Genomic DNA, 20,583 nt, shown 5'->3' with positions numbered 1-20,583 from the left:
ATGGTGGACGGCCAAGGATAATGGTGGATGGCCGTAAGGTAGGATGGCTCATGGAGGAAGATGATGGCAAGATTTTGAAACTTAGAAAGAAAATAAAGTTAAGATCTACTCGTACGAAGATAAAACAATTTAACGGCTACGCTAAAATGGTAAGTGCTCATATAGAAAATAGCTAAACTAACTTATTGGCTTTACATCATCTTTATTTAAAATTAAAAATAATAAGCAAATCTAACTAATTAATTCAACTCGACTCAACTTGACTTGACTAACTCAACCCCATATGGTTGGATCATATCAAGAATACGGGGATCAACCTGAATTAAGAATACTCAACAACACTATTAAAATATGGGATTTTTTTATATGTGGATATTAAAATTTTAAATATAGCTTACTTAACCTTCATTAATTTTTCATGTATTACTTTGAGTCACTTATTAGAAAATCTTAGGGATCAATCTTAATTACACTAGGGTTACCTAAGATGATATATGAAAATGCTCGACATGTATGATCAAGAATAACTTCCTACATATTACGTATAAAAGAGCAAATATAGTAATTTGATTGGTAAAATAAAGTTAATTAATTTTTCACTCTAGCATGCAAGAACATTCTCAAGTATATCTCCCAAGAATTTTTTTCACATATTAGCATATTTGGGTATTCTCTTCTTTGTAAAATTTTACTATGAAAACTACTAGGGTGCTTGACAAAGGTCAACCTCATCTTCTAGCCACTTGGTTTTGATTGATCCAACTTTCTGCATTCCCTCTAACTTTAGTTATTGAACACAAGTAGAGTACTTAATAAAAATCAATTTCATCTTTTAGCCACTTGGATTTGATTGATCATCTTTCTACATTTCTCTATCTTCTTTAGAAAGAAAAATAAGAGAGGAACACTCAACAAACAACCCAAATCCAGTACTTATTAGACAACTTGTAGTCCATTGCCTTTCTGGCAATAAACCCCAACTATTTATGGCTCATTTAGAATAAAAATGGAGGGTCCTCGTAGGAACCAACTTGGAAGACAAGATCCAAATGGCAAAGCAACAAGATCGATCTAGTCTGTCATACAATGAGCAGTGGCAAAATTCTCTTGTTGTGGGTGTTGAGTAGGTCATTGATCATGGAGACATGCCATCAAGGACTAGTATGGATTTTTGCCAAGTTGAGGGACAACTGCTTACGTTACGTACTCTCAATATAGTTGAAGTAAATGATCACGGATGGAATCTAAATAGATATCTTTGCGAATATTTAATTTCAAAAGGCCAAGAGTCACAAATCTCTTCAAACATCGGATTGCAGTGGAGTATGTCAGTTTCAAATCCCACTCACCTTTATTAGTTAGTAAGTCCACATGCATTGCATTTATAAGCAAATCTTAGTTCAGGCAACTACAATGTCACACTTCATCGCATTCATTTTATTTTGTTAGGGTGTGACAACACACCACCTCTTTCCAGTGTCAAAAGCTTAGCACAAACTTGTGTGCTGAGATATCCTACTACATTATATAACATATTGTGATCGTAGTTGGTTCAACCATTGATTCACTCATTGGTTTGAGGTTGGGTTATTTAGTTATTAGTTGACTTTTAGTTTATTTAAGAATATTTTAAATATTTAAATTATAGTTCTAAATGATTCTAAAAACTAAGAAAAAAGCAATTTGTAATTGCATTTCTTCTATTATTTAGCATTTTTAATTAATATTTAGGTTTAATTATAGGAAAAAAAAATTTAAACTTATCCCCTTGAACTATCATAACTATCGACGTATAACTCTTGAATATTTTTATTATCCACATATAACATCGAACTAAAAGAAATATCTAGATAAATTCTTTAGATAAGAAAAAAAGTAACTACATGAACTCTTTATACTAAGAATTTTTTTAGGCCGGGGTGTTTATGCGGTCAAAAAAAAAAGTTCAGGAATATATGTGAAAAATAGTAATAGTTCAGAGAGGCTAAGTACAATTTACACTTAATTATATCAAATCGAATGACTTATAAGAAATATCTTAATTACACTTTTTAGGTTTAGAAATATTTATCAAAAACTCTCCATCTTTTGCTTTTATTATCGTTTATACCGTTCCACATAAATATTTTTCATGCAACCCTTATTTTTTACTCTTAATACCTCAAAAACTAAAATACTCGGGATACCTTTTAGTAGAGCTATTATCTAATAGGGAGGACAATAATTCTATGGCAAAAGTGAATGAGTCAGGTTAATTTGCACTAGAGTATTACAATCGTTAAGCGTATATAGCTAATTTAACACATTTATATGATAAATATTGATTAGTACTAATATGAAGTGTATTTGAGGTAATAAAAATGAAATATAAGGATCGAAACCTACATAGTATGGTGTTAATCACAAAAAAGAAGTGAAGATTGAAAAAATAAAACACCTTATCACCTGAATATCTCTATTATAGCAATAAAGTGAAAATTCCATCAAACATCAACCCTATCGTTCAAAGGAGAATCAAACCTATGACCACTGTTATGGATATTGAGACTCAACCACTGAGTAAGAGAAGTAATTTGGTGCTTCATTATCTAAATCTGCTGTCACTGGAACATTAAATTTACCATAACCATCATAGCCAGTCTTGCTATCTAAAACTACTATTGTATGGATCGGAATGGACTGATACACACTCTACAGTGGGATTGAATTGTAACAGTGTTTTAAATTAGCTTCGTCTACAGACTTTCTATAAGAAAATTAATAGTCTGGTCCAGTGATTAATAACAACTTGCCATGTTATATTCAAGCTCTTAACCTTTCTTTTATAACTCTATCACTGTCTCCGCTAAACTTAGCTTAGCATTCTGTCACTGCACTCGAATAAATAGTCATCAAGAATGAGCTTCCAAAGAAAATGATTGGGCTCTGTCACCATTTAATAACCTGGGGTTACAAGTCCCAAACGTCCCTATCTTTAATGGTTGGATTACATCAACCCATAGGCGGACAGTGGAAGCAACATGGCGGTATGAAAATTAGCTTAACAGATTCAAAGCTACGAGTGTATTAGTGGAGGGCAATTAGGTCAGCCAAGGCAGTCGAAGGGCATTAGATTGGGCGATATATATATGTGGTTATGAAGCATAATCCGATTCATTGCCTCAAGGTGGAAAAATTAAATCAATTCGCAGCCTGTTGGTGTTGTTAACCTAAACTTAGAAAAGAGAACTTTTTAACATCCAGTTGCTAATGAAAGCAGTTACGCAGCAGCGAGGCAATACTTTTAAAAAAAAATAAAGTGGAGGATTTTAAGCATAATTATTAGAATTGAACTGAACATTAAACTGATTAGAAGTCAGGTTACTAGATTATTGGTTCAACTAGTGAATCATTCGATTGGACTGCTGATATTATTTAGGAATATTTTAAATATTTAAATAATATTTTTAAAGTTTTTAATAATTCTAAAAGGTAAAAAAGAAATCTAGAAAAGCAACACAATTGTATTTGTTCTATTATTTATTTAAAATATCAAATCATATGACTTGTACAAAATCATATCCTAATACACTTTACTTTTCAAAAATGCAATTACTTTAAATTTGGGGCTAATTTATCATTAGGATAAATAATAGAATAATTGATCAAGAAGGACAACTAGGTAATTTTGAAAAAAGAAAAGAAAAGAGTAACTCAATTGTTTGGCCTTTTGAGTTGCACTGTTCACTGGCTGAACTACCCCCTTGGCCGGTTTGTAATTGATCAATTGCATTTCTAGTCCTATAATAAAACTGCACCGGTGTAGTGAGGCAATTTAGTGGTTCATCGATCCAACCATTCGGTTTGGTTCAATTCTGGTTAGCATGGTTTTAACGCATACATGGTTTGGATGTAAACATAATCTTTTGTTAAAGTTAACAAGTACAACTTTGACATGCACCACAACCTTTGATTTCCTTTTAACTTCTCAATTATTTATGTATAAGTGCAACTAATATGTGCTTGGAATTTTTGGAAGATGATTTAATGTTGGAAAAAACCTTGTGAGTTGCACATTTCTCATGCTGAACCACTTGATTGGCCGGTTTGTAATGGATCAATTATATTTTTCAACCTTAAAACAAAACCGCACCGACTTGGCGTAATTCATTGGTTCATAGATTGGGTTGTCCAGTTCGATCCGAGTCTAATTACTACAATGTTAACGCATAAATAACTACATATGAGTAAGATTTAAATATAAACTTTGTTAAAATTAACAAGTACAACTGGACACGCACCTAAACCTCTAATTTTCTTAATTTCTTATTTATCTATTTACAATTATAAGTGTATAACTACACCCCATTATGTGCTTAGAATTTTTGGAAGATGATTTAATGTTGGCAAAAACCCTTGTGAGTTGCATATTTCTTTAGCTGAACCGCTAGATTGGCTAGTTTGTAAATAAAACGGCACCAACCTGGTGGGCACTTCACTTGTTCATCGATCTAATCATTTAGTTCGGTCCAGTCCTGATTACTACGATGTTAACGCATACAGGACACGACATGAGTGGGATTTAAACGTAATCTTTTGTTAAAATTAACTAATACAACTTGTTATGCACCTCGACCTTTAATTTGCATAACTTTTCAATTATTTATTTCCAAGTGTAAGTAAATCCCCATATGAAACTTGGAATTTTTGGAAGATGATTTGATGTTGGCACGCTCGATTGAACGCCAATCGGACCACATTCTTCGGCTGCGATCCCAAATTGGATATGGATAGCTAAATCACCCATCGACAGTATTAATTAGCTAGCTACAACGATCACCATAAATATCTCATGGTACTTGGGCTATATATAGACGATGGACTTTCTACTTACGTACCTTGAGAAACTCCATACGAGCCTTCTCCAAAGCTTTGTTGCAATGGATTTGCTCAGTTGGTTTGCAAGCATACCATCTACCTTGAAAGCTCACCCTGAGATCTTTTTCTCCATTGCTTCCTTCTTCCTACTTTATATCTACCGCTTAAAACGGAGCAGCTTGGTTCCGGTGAACTGGCCGTTCATCGGCATGCTTCCGGCGATGGTCGCCCATGTACACCACCTTCACGACTATGGCGCCAAGATCCTCGCCGCTAGCGGGATGAACTTTACGTTCAAAGGCCCGTGGTTCACCGGCATGGAGTTGTTCATGACATGCGATCCGGCGAACGTGAACCACGTCTTTAATACTCACCTACCGATCTACCCTAAAGGCGAGGAGTTCAGAGAGATGTTTGAGGTATTCGGCGAGAGCCTGCTGACGACCGACGACGAGAAGTGGAAGGCGCAGAGGAAGATGATACATAACCTCATGATCAACCGAAACTTCCGGGCGTACGAGCTCCATATCAGCCGGAACAAGGTGGAGAAGGGGCTTGTACCAATCCTAAACCGCTTCGCTGAAGAGAAGAAGATAGTAGACCTGGAGGACTTGTTCACGAGGCTAACGTTTGATACTATATTTGACATGGCACTTGGCATCGACCCCGGTTGCCTTTCACCAGAATTGCCGATTCATCCATTGGCCGAGGCGTTGGATGTCGCGTCCGAGGTGATATTCCACCGCCATTTGGTCCCAAAGAGTTGGTGGAAGGTAATGAAATGGCTAAACATTGGGAAAGAGAGAAAGCTAGCAATAGCAGGAGAGAAGATGGACAAGTTCGTAAAGGAAACCATTGCAAAAAGAAGAGAATATATTAGCAAGAACAAGTGCGACCAAGATGATTGCAAAGATGAGCACGCCGTTCCGCGAGCTGATTTCCTCACAACCTACATGACTCAAACCCCGGAGGACGGGAGGAAGTCAGCCGATATCGAGGAGTTCCACCAGTTCCTCCACTCCAACGCGAAGAGCCTAGTCCTTGCCGGCCGAGACACCACCGGAGCAGCGATGGCGTGGTTCTTCTGGCTACTCTGCAAGAACCCACGCGTCCAGCAAAAGATCGTCGAAGAATTGAAGGCGAACTGGCCGGAGGTGGAGGACGAAACGAGTCGTAATAAGAACACTCCGTTTGATCACGACGGTCTCGCGAAACTCGTCTACCTGTACGCAGCACTGTGCGAGTGCTTGCGGCTCTACCCGACAGTCGCCGTCCAACGGAAATCCGCGATAAAGACTGACGTGCTCCCGAGCGGCCACACGGTTCACCCAGGTACGGTTCTAATCTTCCACTTGTACTCCATGGGAAGGATGGAGGAGATATGGGGGAAAGATTGCTTGGAGTTCAAACCCGAGAGGTGGATCTTGGACAACGGAGAGTTGAAATACGAGCCGTCTTACAAGTTCTTCGCGTTCAATTCCGGGCCGCGTATTTGCTTGGGGAAAGAAATGTCTATCAATAAGATGAAGACGATCGTGGCTGCCATGCTTTATAATTTCCAGATTGAGATTGTTGAAGGGCACGTTGTTGAGCCCAAGCTCTCCGTCATCATGCACATGAAGAATGGGCTCAAGGCGAGAATTATCAAGAAAGAGAAGAGAGGGTGGTGATAAATATATATCTATCTATTTACGTATATTTATGTGGGTGGTCAAGGTTATATCTGTCGATTGTACTTCTCCGTAGCTACTTGTGCTCCAGTTTTTATTTTCTTTTGTTGCGGTGTGCCAAGCTCATAAACATAACGGGTTACACGCATTTGTACTTTTGTTGTCGATCCTTACAAATTTGAAATGCTACCTTATGTTACTCCTGGTGTGTGGTTATTGAGATTTAATGATACAACTCGGTCTATATTGGCTCTAATTTATTATTTACAAAAATAAAAGAATTTTGCTGGGAGATATTCGAAAATAAGGATCGCGTTCGAACAGGCCATACGAACGCTTGCACGCTTTTGCAAAAATAAAGAACACAATTTACACGTTTGAACGAGCTCGAGCAGTTTGAACGCGATCATTTGAACGTCTGTACATTTTCGCAATAACAGAGAATTGTACTTCCGCATTCGAACGCGATCAAGTACATTAAACGCACCGCGACGAAAAATGTTAGTTTGTTAGGGTTGTTTAACTTAGTTGATTAGTCCCTATGGTGACCCACTATAAATATGTGGAGAAAACCCTAATTGGAGTTTATCTGATAATTAAAAATAATAGTGTCTTTATCACTTTCTCTCTTGCTCTAGCCATTAACGCACTTTCCCACCTCCTTCCTTCCACCGCCCAAGTGGTCGACTTCCTCTAACTCTTAACCCCCCTCTTCTACAACAACTTCTCCCTCTTCACACTAAGGAATTAACTTAGCACCTATCTAGCCATTGAAGAGCTATCAAGCTAGGATTTATCTGACTTTCGGTCACTGTTCGGTCGATATCTCAAGATCTATTCAAACCCTGCGATCTTGAATTCGTTGGAAAGCTCTTTTCAAGGGTCACAGGATATCTAAAATTCAGGAAGATCCAACAGTTAGATTATTCGCAGCTTCCTTCGAAAGTTACGCCCCCACTCTAGTCCAGAACTGTTTCGAATCGGATCAAGCCGGTTCGTAACATTTAAGCAAAATATTTCCTTTTAGGATGAGTTGTAAAATTTTTATGTAATTTATTACTAACTATGTCCAGAATCGTTGTATATGTTAAAAAAAAATAATCTAAGTGAAAAAATAAAGAAAATTAAAGTTAAAAGGCAAATTTTTTAGAAGTGGTTCGAACTACAAAGGATTTTCGATCAAATACACTTAATTACGTTCACAGAGGCAGAAAATTTTGATGCACAGATTTTTGTTATAACTAATCTTGTAACATAAATGTGGTTGGAACTCATTAAAAGTGGTTCGAACAAATGGCCCACATCTGACTTTTGAGTAGCCTTTGGCAAGCTTTTAAAAAGCAATTTAGCTACTGTTGGAGGAGATATATAGTAAGACCTAACTCTAGGATATATTTTTTTGAATCATTAATGGAGCTGTCCTATTATTTTTAGGTGGGGATTTTAAAGAATCTCTCACGGCATTGGATAGAACGTGCTGCGTGGATTTTTTTTACATATTTTATCCATAAATTTTTAGATAAAAATGTTTGGTTATCTATCGCAAACGGTTGGAATCATATGTAGAAATTCACTATATAATTATGAAAAATCAACCGATAAATAGGAAAAAGCTAATTATAAAAAAATTGGTTACATTAGAAAAATAATAATATTATTTTTAGTTGTAGTATTCTCGATAAATTTATTGAATTTCTACTTGCAAAATAGTTAAGGAAGCATGAGATATCCTCATACCACTCATAATAGTACGTCAACCGTCAAATTATCTAAGCTACAAAGATAAACAACAAGTTTTGATAAACTTTGCAACGAGAAAATTGAACAATTTGGCAAGTTTTTTTGTGAAACTTAATAATAGTGTAAAATCTTATTTAAACTTTAAGTAAAACAATTTCTAAAAATAAAATTATTAGAAAAATTATTAGGCCCGAAATAGATTTCAATTCAAAGCCACTACTATTGAAGCAATCAATGATATCAATTTTTTAAAGAGATTTTTACAAATCACACCGCGCAATTTACTTATTTTGTGATTCACACATTGTCTTTAAAGATTTTATAACTCAATCCGTTATTTTCTCCTATAATTCTCATTTTATACCCTGACTATATTTTGACTAACTAATGTCGATCAAATTACTAAAATATCTCTATTATTTTCTCTCATTTGTTATATTTCTCCACCATCTTTCTCACCTACCTCCTCCACCATCGCCATCATCGTTGTCACCGCCTCTACATTTTCTCATCTTCTCCTCTCCCACTCCTCCTCCTCTCTTTTTTGTTCTTTTTTGGAAAAATAAAAATAGGATGAAGAAGATAGGGATAATTTAGGTATTTATAAATTATTTTATATATTATAACAGAATATTTTTTCTAGTACCATCTAAGTTAACCCAAGATGTTAAATAAAATTATAGGAAAAATTAGAGGTCGGATTATAAAATTTTTAAAAACGAGTGTGAATTCCAAAATAGATAAAATGTAAGGTGTGATTTATAAAAATTTCTCTTTAAAAGTTGAAAGCCTTCTCTTAGTTCTTCTTAAAATTCAAAAATCATTGATTTCATGACCATTAGAGATGAAAAAGAGAGTTTGAAACGGAAAATAAGTTAGATCATGAGATAATAGATCTCTTTGGGAAGTAATTTAAGAATTTTTTTCAAAACGCTGAAGTTTTCTGAAAATCAAATTAAGATCCTCAAGAATTTTGAAAGGAAAAAAAATTCTTAGTAGTTCAAATTTTGCATTGAAGACTAAAACCGAAAAAATGAATTAAGATGGTACAGTGCAATGTTATAAATGTCAACGATTTTAGCATAAAACTTATAAATGCCCAGAAGAAGGGTAAAGCAACTAAGACAACTTGTTATTTATTACTATTTAAATTATGTAAATATAGATTTATTTGTGTAGGGAATATGGCTGATTATATGTGTGAAGTTAATTGAAATTTTAGATAGTTATATGGGAGTAAAAAGTTGAAAGATTATAAGTAGTTATAAAAATAGTGGGAATAAATAGGAAGTTAAAAGAAAGTTACAAATTAGTTGTAGAAGAGTGAGAGGCGGAGAGAAATAGAAGGTTAAATAAATTAGTCATAAGAGACTGAGAAGTTAAGAGAATAAGAGTTATGAAGTAATAATATATTTATGTTTAATAAAAATAATTTTAACATGTGGATCAATCATATGCTTCCATATAGATAAAGAAAATATAAATTTAATCATGTTAGATATTAATCATTTAATCATGTTAGATATTAATTCAACTGATATATATATATATATATGGCACTATGACAAAATGCCATATAGCATGAAATATATTATGGTAAAATATATTAAAAAGATGTACTTGTATATCATGAGAGTTTTGTATATATTACTCTCTTTTATTAGCTCATAAAGTTAACTATATTAGATTTTTAATGTAAAATGCACAAATATACTGATGTTGTGGTATTAGTGCATAAATAGAAAAATATGCTAATTCAACATTAAAGTATAATTCCAATAATTATTCAATTGGATAATTTAGGACAAAAATGAAACTGACATCATTATATACCTTATAGGAAAATGTCAAATTAAATTTCTAAAATACCTCTAATTTGGATGGGATTTTAAAGATATCCTGAAGGTATACTTGTACAAGTATTATATATGTATTGTTCTGAACAGAAATTTAAATAATATAGTATGAAATTAGATACAATATATTTATGTTTCCAAATATTATTTGGTGAGTAGAATTACCAAAATGCCCTTATCTTATAGGTCTCTGTATAGAATGCCATTAGAATAGTATGAAACTTAACATTAGGATTTACATATGTGAGATTAATGTTAAGATGATACTTATGTCTTAAGGGTAATTATATAAAATTTAGAACCCTACACATATATGTGAGAAGAGTTCGCGTGTTATAGCACTGATACTATAATCAAATATATATGAGGCAGTAATATTGCAGCGCTTCTAGAAAATAAAATCTTACTGAGAACAATTATAATTTATAATAAATTTAAAGGGATGCGACAATCCTTCATCTTCTTATGAGTACCTGCTGTAGGGGTTTCTCAATCTTCATCATCCACTGTAGGTGAAACCTTCTATAGGCTACCTTCCGGTCACCCAAGAAGGCAAATAGTTTCGTCGTCCACTAAGAGGGACGAAAGTGATTGATGATCTTAGTTGATGGGATTATTTGTGAAAAAATTTGGAAGAATTTCAACCGATCCAAATTAAGTTGCCAAAAGCAACCAGCTCAAGGACAACTATTTGAAAAGATATAACTAAATCCTTCACTATCCCTAATTGCTATAAGTCAAAATTAAGTGGGAGTGATTCAATTTTTATGAATGCCAATGATATGGTTACATTGCCATCCATATTATAAGAAAAATGATAAGATTTTACAAACCACTTAAATAACACTAATGAATGCCATGATGATAATTTTGAAAGCGATCAATGAAACTTCATTGCATTTATAACCACTTTGTCATCTATAGCCTACGAAGTACTATACAAAGAATTTTATAAACTTGGAAAGGCAAAAGTGAAACTTGCTGGAAAAACTTAAAGCTGCAACAAATGAATAAACCAAGATCCAAGCGCACCAGCTCCATGTCAATCGAATCAAGGTAGAGAAGGGACTAGTCTCGATCCAAGATTGGGTCGGAGAGGAGAAGAAGGTGATTAAACTAATAAATTTGATTCACGGGCTAACGTTTGATATTGTCTGTGACTTGGACTACTACGCTCGACCCATGTCTGAACGTCGATCCGTCGCAATCTGTAGAGGAATGCTTGATGCATGCATACGTGCATTATTCTCGTTATATCTCTCGCATTTTCTCACAAGCTTTAATTCCCCTAAAGCCTTCTATCAAACTTTAGAGATGGCATGCCTTCACTTTTTTGTTTCTTCCCTAGGTAAGAGTATCCAAAGCAAGTGAAAGAGAACAAGTTAAACTAAAATATCCGTACTTCTCCCTCTTCTTCTTTCTTTTAGTATAAGTATTTGCTTAATCCTTAGGCAAGAGACCGCAGGGTAAGAGAAAAACGGTAAATTGGTTATGGTAGAACTTGGGTTAGTAAGTATAGCTTTTGGTAAGGTTGGGTTGGGGGTATAGCTTTGGTAAGGGTATTTTTATAAATTTTCAGTATACTTAATTTTGCATAGCAATTTGCTTAATTTTAGTTAATAGATTTAACAACGCAGTATTTTTTGCACATATTTAATAAAAAAATATACTTTAATTTATTAATATTAAAAATAAAGAGTTTAAATTATAAATAGGTTAAAAGATATGGCGTTAAATGCAAATTCCCCTTTGAGAAGATGCACCTTTCTTTGTCAGGATATCATAATGAAATGGAATCCAGTTCAAGATTGTGATGGTCTTAATTACATGTAATTATATAGACGTGTATTGACATTTTTGTTAAACAAAGTCTCTTTGAACTTCTTTCTATATAGGTGTAGTTTACTGTCTAAGATCATGCGTGACATGGAGAGTACAGACTGATTCCTACGACTAAATAATATACTTGCAAATTGATAATTAAGGTGTTCATTTATTTCTCCAAAGAAAAGAAAAACACGATAACAATCTGGAGACTTTATTCATTAGTTGACTATATATGCTATACTTGTTTATTTTTCTTAAACTCTTTATTGGTGACGTATTTTACTCGAGAACTACTAGTAATATTTACAGTACTCTAACCGATGCTTGGAGAATAAATGATTTGAATAATTAGTAGGTTAGTATTTAATATTATTCAATATTTCTAATTTCAAATTTATGCTGGACTATCTGTCTATCCGTCGTAGTTCCACCCTACTTGGGTATGACAACCGTGATCCCGTGAATGAATGATTGGTTCTGGCATATTGGAAGCACTCCAAGATTTAATATTTTTCTTTAGAATAATTCAATCATTCGGTTTCTTAGGGAGTTTTATTTCAATATCATATCGTACTCTACTCCAACTGTGTTTGGAAACCTTACAGTTTCCACCTTTTAAAAATTGCGAAGTCATTAATGACAAATGTCTCTTTCAATCCCCAAAGTATAGTTGAAGCCAAGCACATGAACTGACCCCACCTGTGGATAAATATTTCTAACTTCTGTTTGTTTAGAACCCAAGAACTCGATGGAGGATAAGGGATTACTGCTAGTCCATCACTAGCTACCTCTGCACGCAATGTGGTCCTTAGGACAAGCTTCAGCGAAACATATGCTAAAAGATAAGAACCATAAGGTCATAAGGGCATGTGATGCATTTATCAATTCGAAACAAATTAAATCTCCCAACTGCTACCCACTCGACTACTTGGATTATGGATAGAATGAGCAACAGGGGAAATGGGGGAAGTCTCAACTGTGACTGTTACAATAATTGACCATATATTGTTTAAAATCTTTCGGTGGGTGATCTCGAGACTTGACTTGTTGCCTTTTTTTGGTGGGTAATGGAAGGACCAGATTTGCTATTACTGGTGTGATGGAATAATTCTAGGGTCCCGTGGAGGTTCCCTAAGTACATGTATACTCAGGAGTAACGATGCATGATGTATATCCATAAAGTTACCAATGTCACGAGTCACTTCTCTCCTACTCTGGTCGTAACTCAATTAGGGTTTCGTGCATGACTCTTCCTCCCCTCTCGTTGAGATCTAAGTGTTTTCCTTGTCATTTACATTTTCTCCCCCTCCCCTCTCCTAGCTCGAGTGGCTAGGTGGGAGGGGTTTTCTCCCTCAAAGGATGACACATCTTCCACTTAGACTTGCACCAATTGAACCTTTGAGGAGCATACTTTATACTTAGAGTTTAGCGGCTTAAAAGTATTGACAAGATCTATTTTAACTTTAAGGAGTTAACCATGGACTTCTAAAATAATAGCACAGAAGTACTCTTGGAGGGACTATCACGACAGCCCAAACTAGCTAAGTTTGCAGCTTACTCGATATTGGTTTTTCCTCTACATTAGAAGTTATGAGCAGCATTTGAAATGGATTTAGAGATGAAGGAGTTGCTCAAGGTTCTCCAATTAGATCTGAACTGAAAACATCAACACCCACCCAAATCTGAAGCGGACTTATTTTACTCAAAAACTATATTCTAGTGCGATCATGAAAAGTGTGCCAACACGAGAAGATCAACTCGATGGAAGTGGTAGAGTTATTTCAGCCCTTATCAATTCTAGAGCTGATTTGAATGACGTAGCCATGGACTTGATTGATAGAGTAACTTTGGTGCAAGAACATTTGGTTATATTAGTGGTGGTGGATGGTTGTCTAAGTAAGCCCATTATTTCAGCCCTCTCTCATCTATATATTGCATGGAAGGTGGTCAAAACATACGTGCAGAACGTGGCCAAGTTAGATAGGATTTCTTGCTCCATTATGTTATATCATGATAAGATCTTCATGAGTCAGTTTTTGCAAGAATTGTTTGCTATTCAAAAGAACACCTTTAGGATGAGCTCAGCCTGCTACCCACAAATAGGCGAATAATCGAAGGTTTTGTCTAATGTCTTGAGCAATATCTTTACCGCTTTGTAAGGGATCAACCTTGACAATAACCCTCAAATTTTTTATTAACAGAGTGGTCCTATAATACCACCCACCACTCGATGATAGACATGACTATATTCTAGGCAATGTATGAGCGTCCAACACCGATATTGAAGTCTCATTTGTTGCTGCCAAAGAATGAAGAGACTAAAGTAGACTTGACCTTGTTAGATCGAGATGGCCTATTGTGAAGGTTGCAGCTTCATCTGATGGTAGTTCAAAATTGGATAAAGCAAGTATATGTAGGGCTATCAAAATAAATGAGCGACTCGGGCTGAGCTCGACTGAAGCTTGAGTTTGGCTCAACTCGGTTAGAAATGAGCCGAGCCTGAAGCCGTCGAATCGGCTAGAAAATAATATCAAGCCGAGCCTGAGCTAAAGCCGGCTCACTCAGGCTCGACTCGATAGACTCGGTATAAAAGGGTTTCTCACCAAACCCTAATTCCCAAATCCTAAATCTCTCAAATCCCTAGCTCGCTTCCTCCTCCTCCTTTAGCAATGGCAAGCCCTCCTCCTTCAACATCATTCTACACAGCGGCCCGACTCCTCCTCCTCCTCCTTCGGCAATGTCAAGCCCCGTGCTCCACTGCAGCCCACCTCCTCCTCCACCTTCTCCACCGCAGCCTGCCTCATCCTCCTTTGCCAAGCTGCCACCTCCTCCTACGACAACAGCAACTCTCGTGCTCCACTGCGGCCCGCCTCCTCCTCCTTCTCCATCGCGACCCGCCTCCTCCTCCTCCTTCGGCAATGGCAAGCCCTGTGCTCCACCCCGACCTGTCTCCTTCTCCTTCTCCACCGCGGCCCGCCTCCTCCTCCACCTTCTCCACCGTAACCCGCCTCGTCCTCCTTCGCCAAGCCGCCACCTCCTCATTTGGCAATGGCAAGCCCCGTGCTCCACTACTACTCGCCTCCTTTTACTCCTTCTCCACTACGACCTGCCTCCTCATCTTTCAACAAGTCGTCACCTCCTCCTCCTCCTTCAACAATGGCAAGCCTCGTGCTCCACCACGGCCTGCCTTGTCCTCCTTCGCCAAGTCACCTCCTCCTCCTTCCGCAATGGCAAGCCCTGTGCTCCACCGCGGCCCGCCTCCTCCTCCTCCTTTCGTAACGGCAAGCCGCCTCCTCTTACTCCTTCAACAACGACAAGCCGGCTTCTCCTCCTTCAACAACGATAAGCCGGCTTCTCCTCCTTTGGCAATGGCAAGCCCCGTGCTCGTTCTCTAAGCTGTCGCCTCATCCTCCTTCGCCAAGCTGCGGTTGCGTCCTCCTCCTCCATCGGCTGGTAAGGCGGCAAGAGGTTGTGGCTCGGCTTGGGTTCGATCTGGCTCGGTCGAGCTCGATCCGGCTCGGCTTAATAATAGGCTCATTTCATGCTTGAGCTCAACTCCGGCTCGGCTCGAGTTGAGCTGAGCCGAGCCTAAGCAGATTTATAAGGCTCGAAATTAATTTTGAGCCGAGCCTAAGCCAAAGCCGACTCGCTCAAACTCGGCTCATTTACACCCCTAAGTATATGACACCAGTAGCAAACTTTCGATTTAGGAGATTGAGTCTATGTTCAACTCTAACCCTATTGCGAAAGTTCTGTTTGATCGATCTTGAGCCAAAATCTAGTTCATCACTACTTTGCGCCCTATTAGATAGAGAAGTGCATTGAAGTAATAGCATATTGACTCATTCTACTAGCATATTCGAATATTCCATGTATCAAGGCTCTAAGCTCTACTCTCGTAATCTGAGCATATGGGGACAACATTGCTTGACCTGATGGTGGAGATGAGTGAGCCCATAAAAATTTGAGTCTTATTTAGATGTTGGGTCTGACGTGATAGGTGTTTGATGATTGCGATGTTAATCGAGTGGCATGGATCACCATGGCTAAATCAATGTGGAAGACTGAGTTAGATTTATGACTAGGTTTCTTATCTTCATACTTTCAAATCAAGATGACACGAAGTGTGGTGGATTGTTATAATATAAGTCTAAGTATAAATTAGCTAGAGTCTCTAAATCACAAAAATTTATAGTCTGCACATTTTTAAGAAAATAATTAGAAAATATTTATATAACATTGGAAAATATGAAATAAAAGAGATTGATTCATTAATGCCATGATCAATGTTCTTTATAGTTAAATTTTCTTCATATTCAAATTCTATCTTAGGTGGTACTGTGATTTAATCTGAGAAAGATAAGAAATACTAGATTGATAAGCTTATTAGTTTGTTTCAATTATCTTAGGACTATTTACTTTAAATTATATAGATAAGGCTTTATGACTTGTATTTTAGACATTGATTATTAAATTATTTAATAATTTGTTGTTTCTCTCTCTCTATATACATATCTCTCCTATCAATTACTTTTTCTTTTACGGCTTTCCTCCTATCGCGTCAATTTTATTTCTTGTCGTGTGTAATCTACCGTAAATATTGGCCTACCTACTACTGTCATCTGCATTAGTCCTAGCCGTCATCTACCATATTCAAACCTTAGATCTTCATATGACCAAGCTAAGTTTTCCACGATTCTACTTAAAATCCAATCACCACCGATCAACCTCTCTCAATCCCTAGATGTACCAACAAAAGCCTCTTTGATCTAAACCCGAAAACCCCAGTGTGCACTGCCTTTAGAAGATCGAGACCGACATTATGAGCCGGTGCTCACCCGCCAGGCTCGATGCACAGCGAACCTAGGCAGCAGCTAAAGGAAACATTTGTCTATCTAAAGGCAATTCGGTTGTAATGCTTCACCGGGTCACATCATTTCTGTAAAGCTAATTAGAAATCCAAAGCATCAATAACATTTTATGTACTTTGTATACTCTTAGTGTCAATCGGAGAGGTTGCCTAACATGGTACCTGAAAGTGCTATTGATGAATAGGAACTTCCAACATTGCAGGTATAAAAGTGTAAATATAGTAAGTTGATGCGTATTGGTCAGGTCATAGTTAAATCTTCTTACTCGTAGCATATGAGAATATTCTCAGGTATATATCCCATGAATTTTTCACATAGTAGCATGTTAAAGTCTTCTCTTCTTTACAACTTTTTTGCTTTGAAGACCATTAAGTACTTAACAAAAATCAACCTCATCTTCCAGCCACTTGGCTTTGATTGATCTATCTTTCTGCCATCCCGCTAACTTTAGTTATGAAGACAAGTGGAGTACTTAATATTAAGCAAGTGACCTGCTTTGATTGTTCAACTAGCCACTTGGAGTTGATTGGTCCATTTTTCTACATTTCTCTATCTTCTTTAGAAAGTAAGATAGGAGGGTAACACTCAATAAACATCCAAAGCCTACAACTTGTAGTCCATTGCCTTACTGGCAATAAACCCCAACTATTTTGATGGAGGGGTCCCATCATCCCAAATCTAATAACTTCAGTGGTCCACGTAGGAACTACTTGAAAACAAGATCCGAAAGGCAAAGCAACGCATGCTACTGTTTACATACAGAGAGCAGAGAGAGAGAGAGAGAGACCACTGGCAACAATTCTCTTGTTGTGGCTGGCTGTTGATTAGGTCATGATCATGGAGATATGTCACACAGGACAACTAGTTAGCCCACAATGGTGGATTTACGCCAAATTAGAGTGTCAACTGCTCAGCCATGTCCATTGCATGGAATAGTGAGTGCAGATATAATTCCTATTTTGTATCCACAAACCGTTCGCTAACAGGATGATTTCCATCATAAATTTCAGTCCCATCAAAGTGGCTCCAATCTTGCTACGTGGGGAACTGTCCACAAACAGTTCACTGGAATGGGCATAGGAATATGAATAGGAGGTCTGACAACCTCTGCAGTCGCCTGAATAATAATTAATAGGGACTAAAAAGAGGAAGGTATGGATCTGCCATAGAACCTAGTAATAACAAAACAAGCAAGAGTACTGCTGCTGAGATGCACACATATATAAACCTCCATTCGGTTCCTTTAGCTCAACTTTATTTATTTTTAGCTCTAATTTTATATTATATTAAAATTAATTATTATATTAGTGTATTAGTTATAATTAAACTATATTTTCTCTTGATTATCAAATAAATCGGACTTAAATGTAGTAAAATTAAAATTTCATTCTTCGAGAAAGATCGATTAGTTAGATTAGTAACCAATCAACCATCCTAACCGTATTAAATTTCCATCACTAGCTACGGTAGTTGGGAGTCCTATCAATTAATGACAGCGGAATATTAACTTATATTTAGTAGATTTTTACTAGCCAAGTGTATACGTGTGCTTTGCATTTGTTACCTTATGTTTGTGGAGAGAATTAGTTTAATTATCCAATTTTTATATCCGAGAGAGTTAGTCTCTTTATATTACTCCTAATTAGCGGCGGGAAATAATAATAATAATAATAATAATAATAATAATAATAATAATAATAATAATAATAATGTAATGCTTTTTTATCAATAATATTTTTTTTTCTTAGGTGTCCGACAGTCATTCTTGAAGAAAGTCAATCACCGGCACTACAAGACTACAATATAGAGAAATGTTCATTTTTTTCCTTGGAAATGAAAGCCACAAAACTTAAATTTTAAACCATCTCATTCCACTCGAGTAATCTTAAATCATTTGTGACATTAGCTAAGCACCACTTGCAAATTGTTAACGGACTAGTGGTTCTTAGCGTTTTATTCTTCAGGATATTATCTTTAATTTATTAGCCAAAATTCTATCATATGTAGTATAGCTACTATTTGCATAGTGACTAGGTTACCTCAAATACTAAAAAAGGTGTCGTTATATCAGGTTCTCACAAATAGATCCTTGCTAATAATTAATTAGTGGCCTTAACACAGCTAATTTCAAAAGGTTAAGGCCACAAATCCCTTCAGCACTCAGCTTTATTAATTAGAATTCACATGCATTGCATGTATAAGAAAATCTTAGTTTTAGTCAACTACAATGCCATACTTCGTTAATTAACCCATCACATTCATTTTATTAGGGCAGGACCTAGACCCATGCTTCGCTAGTTATTGCATTCACCTTATTTAGTCATTAGAGTACGATGACAACACACTACCTCTTTCCATCTTTGAAAGATCAACTGAAACTTGAGATTAATTTCCTATTAAATTATACCATACTGTGACAGTCTAATTGATTGCATGCAAATTTAAGATTGTCAAAATAATTAAACCGACTAGGGTTGGCTCCACAAGAAGCTGGTTTCGGTGTGGGTCAACTCCTCCTTATTGGTCAGAGCACAGCAATGCATTAATTGGAAGCATTCGATGGTTTCGATCATTTTACAAGTAAATATAGGGTTTTATTAAATTTGAGTAGGTTGGATCATTAGATGCAAGCCATTCATGCATTAGATCAAGGTTGGCTTATATTCAAATTTAAGCTTAAGCATATGTAGGTTAGATAAAGCTTAATTTATATTTTTTATACTATATACATAGTAAACAAGAACTCATAAGATCAAGATTTAATGGTTCAAAGCTTTATTCAATTTAAGTTGGATTCAATCTTAATTTTATTCAACTCTTGATTCGGACACAAATTAGGCTTAATTTAGAATAGCCAAGAATTTTCTCACTCATTCAGCTGCTGGTTTAAGAGTTCGAGGTCAAAATAGGCTCGACATAAAACTAATTAATTTAAACAAGTTCTACATTCCTACATGGCTACATGGAGTTAGTTCAATCGGAAAATTGAACTTATTGAAAGGCATGCTTAAAGCCGGAGTTGTAATAGGCCGACTACTTAGTATCCTCATTATTATATTAGCAATTTAATGTCTCATGACAAGTTTGACAGCTAAAATCAACAAATCCAGCCACCCCAATAACTTGTTATAATTGTGGTATTTATCCATTTGTAAAGGAGAAGGAGACCATTGATTTGATGGAGCTACAATTCTGTGGTATTTACCAATTTGACTAAACGCCTATTAAAATGGTGTGCAAAACGTCATCCCCACTCGATATATTGTTGTTTTGAAAAAAGAGCATTAACAGTACATAACACAAGTAAGAATGTAAATATATCTTACAAGGGGTAAAAATATTATTTAAACTAGTAGTTATATACTTATAAATCTGTCACCTAGGAAATTAATCATATCGGTATTATTTATAAGAGCAATACGAGAAAACCCACAGTTTTTTCCTTTGAAAAATACCTTGGACTATTTAGCAAGTTCATAACGCAAACAAAATCTAACTGATGGCTATCGCTCTGTGTTGAAATACAATTTTACTCCTATTAATATCCACCTCGTGTGAACACCAATATGGACCACATTCTTCGGTTTCGGTCCCAAATTGAGTATGGATAACTAAATCAAACTATCGACAGTATTAACTAGCTAGCTACGACGGTGACCATAAACATCTCATGGTACTTGGACTATAAATAGATAGATGATGGACTTTCTACTTACGTACATTGAAAACATCCATAGAAGCCTTCTCCAAAGCTTAGTTGCA

The 20,583-nt window shown here is 36.1% G+C and overlaps 1 protein-coding gene across 1 annotated transcript; it reads left to right on the top strand.

Annotated features, from left to right (window-relative positions):
- The first annotated feature begins 4,856 nt into the window (after window positions 1–4,856).
- Window positions 4,857–6,527, top strand: LOC140784001 (alkane hydroxylase MAH1-like). The gene has a single exon (XM_073131178.1). It carries the CDS (start codon window positions 4,857–4,859, stop codon window positions 6,525–6,527), a length of 1,671 nt encoding a protein of 556 aa, XP_072987279.1.
- The last annotated feature ends 14,056 nt before the right edge of the window (window positions 6,528–20,583 follow it).

Source organism: Typha latifolia, chromosome 3 (assembly GCF_019914945.1).
Source record: "Typha latifolia isolate L0001 chromosome 3, TyphaL0001v2, whole genome shotgun sequence".
Lineage (NCBI taxonomy): Eukaryota > Viridiplantae > Streptophyta > Magnoliopsida > Poales > Typhaceae > Typha > Typha latifolia.
The sequence above is the reverse complement of the archived record's forward strand: the minus strand, read 5'-3'. Positions and strand labels throughout refer to the sequence as shown.